Source organism: Lygodium microphyllum, chromosome 8 (assembly GCF_053477565.2).
Source record: "Lygodium microphyllum isolate KBCC chromosome 8, Lygodium_microphyllum_v1.1.10, whole genome shotgun sequence".
In the NCBI taxonomy this organism is placed as follows: domain Eukaryota; kingdom Viridiplantae; phylum Streptophyta; class Polypodiopsida; order Schizaeales; family Lygodiaceae; genus Lygodium; species Lygodium microphyllum.
This window is the reverse complement of record NC_141142.1, coordinates 69,711,427-69,719,171: the sequence shown is the minus strand read 5'-3', so window position 1 is coordinate 69,719,171 and position 7,745 is coordinate 69,711,427. Positions and strand designations below refer to the sequence as shown.

General features: G+C 42.1%; 1 protein-coding gene across 1 annotated transcript; it reads right to left on the bottom strand.

The window, feature by feature from the left end:
• Window positions 1-1,265: 1,265 nt before the first annotated feature.
• LOC148032431 (monosaccharide-sensing protein 2-like) lies at window positions 1,266-6,481 on the bottom strand. Its single transcript, XM_087684093.1, has 5 exons — window positions 6,403-6,481; window positions 5,094-5,660; window positions 3,749-4,713; window positions 3,031-3,218; window positions 1,266-1,698 (listed from the first exon to the last, which is right to left on the bottom strand). The coding sequence occupies exons 1-5, from the start codon at window positions 6,479-6,481 to the stop codon at window positions 1,266-1,268; spliced, it is 2,232 nt and encodes a 743-aa protein (XP_087540219.1).
• Window positions 6,482-7,745: the final 1,264 nt, after the last annotated feature.

Sequence of the window (7,745 nt, the reverse complement as noted above, 5' to 3'; positions counted from 1 at the left end):
GGTTTATTTATTGCATGATCTATAACTTGTCATGCAACTGCATGCCTATAGTACCAGTCACATTATGCATGGCAGTTAGACGTAAGGATACTAATGTGTTTTGTGTTGTGGTGAGTAAATTATTAGATAAAGTTAAGCGAAATTATTCTTTTGGAGTGTGCATTTTAAGGCATGAAATTTATGCACTTTATAGCGTGAAAAAATATTATTTTTTGTATAGACCTATTAGCGCAAGGACTTTGTATGCATACATACATGATAGATTTAGTTTGTTGTATTTATTAGAAGAGACAAGATATTATTTTTGATTATAAATCTATTAGAATATGGAGTGTGCTTGATTTATTTGCACAAAAGCAAGTTATGAAAGGTGATGAAAAAAATATGCCTCCAATGTATTTTGAGCACAAAAAGTTAATTCAACATTATAAATACATGCATGAGAGAGATGCTCACTTATGCATGAGAAAATATTGTATCCAATCTTGTGTCATGCATGCTTTCTCAATTAGTCCTCAATTTGTTTTCTTTAAATTTCGATTAATAATTAGCTGTTCTATGGTGAAAGTCCAACATTAGATCGTTTGACTTTCCAATTTAGAAAATTGAGTTATATCATGAGAGAAAGTGTTCTTAGAAATAATAATTATGTTCTCTCTTTACTTTCCAGTACAGAAATTATGTAAATAACCATGTGTTCTTTTACTTGTAATCAAGAAAACGTTGCATAGATATGGCAGTTATGTGTCTTTCTACTTTAAAAATTATGTGAATTACTACGTAAGAAAAATAAAGTTGGATACTAGGCTAAATTTTGTTGTGAATATGCTAGTTATACATCTTTCTTCCTCTTAAGAAATGATGCGGAACTGGTACGGTTTTTTCCTTTCTTATTTAGAAAAATTAAGGTGCATTAATGAGAAATAATAACTTTTGTTATCAACAAACCAAGCGCAGTGACCACTGCAAGGAATAATTTTGTGCATGATACATAGAGCAAGCCTTCATCCAAGGGAAGGACCATATTTGGTGCACAACCATACAAAGCTAGCCTTTGTGCTGCAAGGGCCAACACTCGTTTGGGTCCGAATGAAAGAACCAGACATGGCTGCATCAACCCACAAGCATTATATGATCAGAAACCCTTCCAGGGATAGATGAGGGGTGCAGAGACGTGGTGGAATACATCTAGGGAAGATCTTTTAAGCTTTCCTGGATAGATGAGGGGTGCACAGACATGGTGGAGTACATGTAAGGAAGATATTTTAAGCTTTCTTGGACGATGGGCGGTAGGCGAAAATCTCCGAGATCACCTCGAGGGGGACACCTTTGGTCTCAGGCACTTTGAGGAATACAAAGGCCCATGAGATGACAGATACAACAGCAAAGATGGAGAAGGCGCCTGCGAGACCAATGCCATTGAGGAGGAGGGGGAAGGTGTCACTAATCATCACATTGCTAACCCACATGGTGGCAGAGCAGATGCCGATGCACAGCCCCCGCACCCGGGTCGGGAATATCTCCGAACAAACAATGTTTGGTATTGGGCCGAAGCCAGTAACAAACGAGCACGTGAATACTGCCAAGCTCGCAAACGAGATAGCTGCCTGCAAAGCCCCGGATGGTATGAACAAGGATGTGAAAATGAGTAGCAGCAGTGACACTACCAACACTGGCAACGTTGCCAGTAGCAGCTGCCTGTCCACAATGTGCACGCTGGTCAGTAGTCAGTCTTAAAAACTTACGCCCTCTAATGTGCTGCAGCATGACAGTAATGACACTAACTGTATAAGGTTACACACCACAAACTGTCAAAGTCCACTATAGGCATCTGGTAATTAGATAATACCATACTAGAGTACAGACAAACAATATGACATAAAACTCTGAAATAGCAGTAGGTAGCGGAAACCCTGAGGAGTGCTCCTGACACACAAAAGGACAATGTCATGCTCTCCAACCTGCAAAATGCTGTTCTCATGTATGTTATCAAAGTCAAACAGTAAACAAGGTTGCAGTGAACAATAAAGTAACCTCCAATCTGTCATCATGCGGAGAGGACACTGAAGACTGAATCTCAAGCTATCCTCAAGGGTCATTCTCAATGTTTTGTGAGAAGCTTGTGGTCGAATGACTAATTCCACCAGTTATCATAATTTCGACTTGCAGGACAGTTTGCTTTGCAACGGAGCTGAATAATTGCACAGAATTCACCAGCACAATCACTTCTTTGAATGGTCTCTACTTAATATTGCTTTGGAACTGTGTGAATCCTTGTGCAAGAGAGAGTGTAGCAGCAAAAGCTTAGTTTTTACATTGGTTTTATGGTAGCTTTGAATTCACCAGCACAATCACTTCTTTGAATGGCCTCTACTTAATATTGCTTTGGAACTGTGTGAATCCTTGTGCAAGAGAGAGTTTAGCAGCAAAAGCTCAGTTTTTACATTGGTTTTATGGTAGCTTTGAATTCACCAGCACAATCACTGCTTTGAATGGCCTCTACTTAATATTGCTTTGGAACTGTGTGAATCCTTGTGCAGGAGAGAGTTTAGCAGCAAAAGCTTAGCTTTTACATTGGTTTTATGGTAGCTTTGAATTCACCAGCACAATCACTTCTTTGAATGGCCTCTACTTAATATTGCTTTGGAACTGTGTGAATCCTTGTGCAAGAGAGAGTGTAGCAGCAAAAGCTTAGTTTTTACATTGGTTTTATGGTAGCTTTGAATTCACCAGCACAATCACTTCTTTGAATGGCCTCTACTTAATATTGCTTTGGAACTGTGTGAATCCTTGTGCAGGAGAGAGTTTAGCAGCAAAAGCTTAGTTTTTACATTGGTTTTATGGTAGCTTTGAATTCACCAGCACAATCACTTCTTTGAATGGCCTCTACTTAATATTGCTTTGGAACTGTGTGAATCCTTGTGCAAGAGAGAGTTTAGCAGCAAAAGTATGGTAGCTTTGAATTACAAACTAGTATCCTAGCATCTTATGGGTGCATTTTATTTAGACAACAGGGTCCCAGAATGGTACCTTCTTCCTGATCGATCCATCAACTGCATCGCCACCAAAATGCAAGGGATCATAAGAAGAGTCACCACTCCACTAGCTAGTAGTGAGGATGACTCTGTGGATAGCCCCACTTGTGACAAGATTGCATCAGTACCAGAATCTTCTAGAATTTGAGGTGTATAGTACAATACTGCATTGATACCTGAAAACTAGATATATCCAAAGAGAAGTCCAAAATCAGTCACAATGAATACCAAATCAGATAGGTACCTTGATCAACACATTTTAAACGAATGCTAGGTGATCAAGTCTCATTACTAGGATAAATAACCCCACAACCACCCCAATCACAACATGTCAAGTGGCTCGCAGAAGATGCACAGCACGCCCATTACAAATTATGAATAATCAAGGATGATAACATCAGTAATGGGTCCAGCTGAACCAGTCAAGCATTGCAACCAAATCCTACAAGTGTGTTATAAACATTCAACAAGACATAATTAGCCTACGAATGTAAGTCAAAAATAGGCCATGTATCAAATTTTTACAAGCATAATATAAATAACACTTTGTCAGATCAGAGACATTTTTGAAGCATCGGCCAAAGGAAGGGTCTCAAAATATTACCAAGCAGCAGCCACAAATTAAAGATTTCCTTGGCATGGTTTCAACTCCTTGAGAAGCATCAAGCTCAGAAAAGAGATCAGATTTTAAGATTGTAACACTAGTTTCTTACCTGCTGGAGGAATTGAAGGCCCACCCCAACTACAAGTGCCCTTCTCACTCCAATTTCTGTAAGCTCTGACCAGACAGGGCCCTGCACTGCAGTTTGGGCTGGATGGATCATCACAGGACCCAAAGGCTCCTCATCCAAAACTTCCTTAACATACTGGGCTGGTTGTCCAACCAAAGCTGCTGCAGGAACACCCTCCACTTCTAGAAGCCCGGAATGGTCGGCAACCATTTGATCTGGGTTCTCCTGCAGCAGAAACACCCTTTTAAATTGTCCCTCCTCTTCTCCTTCCTGCTCCCACTTCCATGCAAGTTGCCAACCACCCCCCAAGTTGCCCATACTGCCAAACACCTCAGACATGCTGCCATGTGAAGATCGGGTATCGTGTAAGCTTCCAATAGTCTTCCTAGGAGACTCCTGTACACTCGTCATCCTTCCAGGTATGCCAATTGTGCCACTGGCTTGATAAAAGCCTTTTGCACTAACAGGTTTCTCCAAGAGGGGAGTTGCTAGGTCCTCCTCCATTTTAGTTGCAGGTTCCTCATAGCCACCATCAGTATTGTGGGCCACAGGTGGTCTTCCTGTTTGGCTCTCTTCATCCCACCTGGGTTCACTTCTATGAGAATCATCTGGAGGGGGTTGGTCAGCTAGAGACCCGATGTTGCTCTGAATATTGCCAAGGAGGGTCACCATAGGGTCTAATATCAAACCGACGCTTTGACCAGTTAAGCTTCCAGTCCTTGACAAGATGCTGGTGCCTCCACCCCCTTGCTCATCATTCTGCGGTATTAATGGTGTAGCTATCCAAGACTGGCTGTGTTCAGGCTCATATAAGATACTTCCTTCTACTTCTGCTGTCTCCAACTTGCCATCTTCTATGAATGCTGTTTCAGCTGGTTTGAGCAAATACTCTTCTAGTACAATGTTTGCTCCAACTCCAAGACCTTCTACCAGGAGTGCCATTTCAGCTGTGCACAGATTGCGGAGCCCAAAGTCAAAATGACAACGTTAGATTATATACAAAAGCAAACAACATTCGGATTTTGACAGTTTTGACTCTTTACGTATGCTGCCCAACAGACTGAGTTGTAGAACATAAGCAACATGCATTACACATTATTAGAACAGCCAGAGCTGTACAGAGAATCGCAACAGTGTGATGAGAACTGCCATTACTCATCATATGCTTATGGTGCATGTGATGCCAGTCAATCCATTATCAATAATATAAATTATAATGGTCTATGCACAACTGTCAATAAAGGCTCTATTGCTGCTATGCAAATGGGACTCAAACTGCCAATTACCGTTTCAATTTTTGAAGTGAGAATGATTCAATTTCACAAACCTGCAACATCCTCCTTGCCACGCAGTCCTTGAAGCACTTGCTTAGCTTCGGCCATGCGTCCTTTGCTGACAAGCCAACGAGGCGATTCAGGAAGAAAGAAGACACACAAGCCAAGGTAGGCAATAGAAGGGATGAGCAGGATCCCCAACATGAACCTCCAATTGGGTGAAGCAGCAAGGGAGAGCCCAAACACAACACAGTAGGACAAGAACTGGCCTCCAGTTCCACTGAGCTGTGGGAAGGTGGCAAGCTGGCCACGAATCTCTGTCGGAGCTGATTCTGCGATGAGGATTGGCACAATGGTTGTAGCCAGGCCGATCCCGATTCCAGTCAGAAGCCGCCCAGCGAGAAGCACATACACATTGGGTGACCACACCATTATGCATCCCCCTATGCAATATGCAATTGCTGATACACACAGCATTACCCTCCTGCCAAGCCAATCTGCTGTTGGCCCTGCTGAGACTGTGCTTGCCACTGCTGCTATCAATGTTGCTGCAACCACCAATCCCTCTAAGCTTGGATTCTCTTCCAAATTGAATTCTGGCTTTATGTACAACAGAGCACCTGCAAATAGGCATGTATGTACTACACGTTAGAGACCAGTTCTTACTCTCGTATGCAGCCATTGGTTAGATAGTTCTGCTCCAGAGAAAGAGGCTGTGTATGTTAGCAAGTTGTCGCAGGTAACAAGTGAGAGACCGCGAAAGATTAACATATGCAACATTCAATATTGTATGACTAATGATTTTAACACAAGCAAAAGATTAACATATGCAAACATTCAATAATGTATGGCTAATGATTTTAACACAAACAATGTATAGCTAATGGTTTTCACACAAACAAAATAATATGCATCACCATAGCATCAGAGACTTAACGTGAACTGATATCATACAAGAAAGCTTGTGCTTTCAAAACAAGAATATATCTCGTGCTGACCAGATCATCAAAGCTGCCACCCTCAAAAGCGAAATTTAAAGTCCTGTTATTAGGCATTGAAGTTATAAAGTTTAGCATTTAAAGTTGCTTGTGCATGGCTAAATACTATCAGTGGATAGCCCTAGATGATTTTCTTGCCATCATTTGGAAGTTGAATATCAATGACAGCTACTGACAGTCTGAAGTTTATTAGTGATTGACTAGTAGAGAAGTTGAATATTGATGATTACTAAAGCCAGATGGTTACACAACTATTACAGTCTCGATGCGGCTTTGCCCTTTTCCATATGTCGTTATTAAACTTCCATTTGCAGGGAGCATTTTACTAAAAGAATGCAGCATATATATAGAAATCGTAGGGCACCTGCAATGGCGCTGCTGTCCCAGCCTTGCAAGAGATTGCCAACAGCTGCAGCGAGGGCCACAACTACTGCTCCCTTCATTTTGTGTGTGTTAAAATTTCCTTCTTAGGATAAAATAGGAGGAAAGGATCTATAATTAGAGAGGATCAATGAATAGAGAGGAGAGCTGCGGCAGATTAAACTGCGATTTATAAGCGCCAATCTCTGGGCCTAGTGTACTTTCTAATAGAATCCCACGGAGAGAGAGAGAGAGAGAGAGAGAGAGAGCAGTAGCGAAGCTATGGAGAATAATCGAAGCTTGCAGCACTACATATAAGCAAACCTGTAGCAGCAATGGAGATGAGAAACACAGAAGAGATGCTAATGCAGCTGAGACGAGCTTGAATTAGAGCTTCAGACACAGAGAGAGAGAGAGAGGCTTTGTAATTAAACCGCGAGGGAATTTTTCTCCGCAGCATCGAGCTTTAAAAAGAGGGTCTCCGCATCGCAAGCTCTCGCTGACTCATCATCAGCAGCGGATGCAACCAACAACATTGCATATTTTACGCAGCTTATATTAAATTAAAAGGAATCTGCCTGCTGTCTCTCTTTCTTTTTCTCTTCCCCCCCCCCCTCCAAAACACTCACAACAACGCTGCAGTGTATTACGGTTCTGCGTTCAACGGCGAGTAGAGATACCAGATGGGCACATGCGCAGACCTACACGTATACGTGTAGTGACACGTGCTGCCATAGGCGCAGGCCATAACAATAGGATTCTGCCCCCATATCCATATCTCTCTCTCTCTCTCTCTCTCTCTCTCTCTCAGCCAGCTTCAATCTTCCTCAGAACACACACACACACACACACACACTCTCTCTCTCTCTCTCTCTCTGTGTTTGCATGGGGCTACGTGGCCCCTAGACCCATCCAGCACCCCCGACGTAACACTGTGAACCCTCCTTTGTTTCCGCGCGTATCGAGAGTTTTTCTTCTTACAAGGCACTATAATCGATACTAGTAGGACACACAAGTCATCAACAACCATAGCAACCTGCATAGGTCGATTGGCATGTTGCGTCTTGGCCCTTAATACCATGTTACCTAGTCCCTCATAAATGCTTATATTTGGGTGTTGCCCTAACTCAACATTGTTTTCATAGAGACCAATGCCTCTTCACCTAGGGTGCTTACACATTATAGGTGCTACTTACCCACCATACAGAAAAGTAATGGTGGTAAGGAGCAGAATTTAACAAGTTGGGCAATCCCTCGGCAATACTCTCCTCCCAAAAATGTTCAGGGAGCATAAAACATAGGGCAAATAAATTTTGACACATGGTATTGGAAAACACAAGTACACAC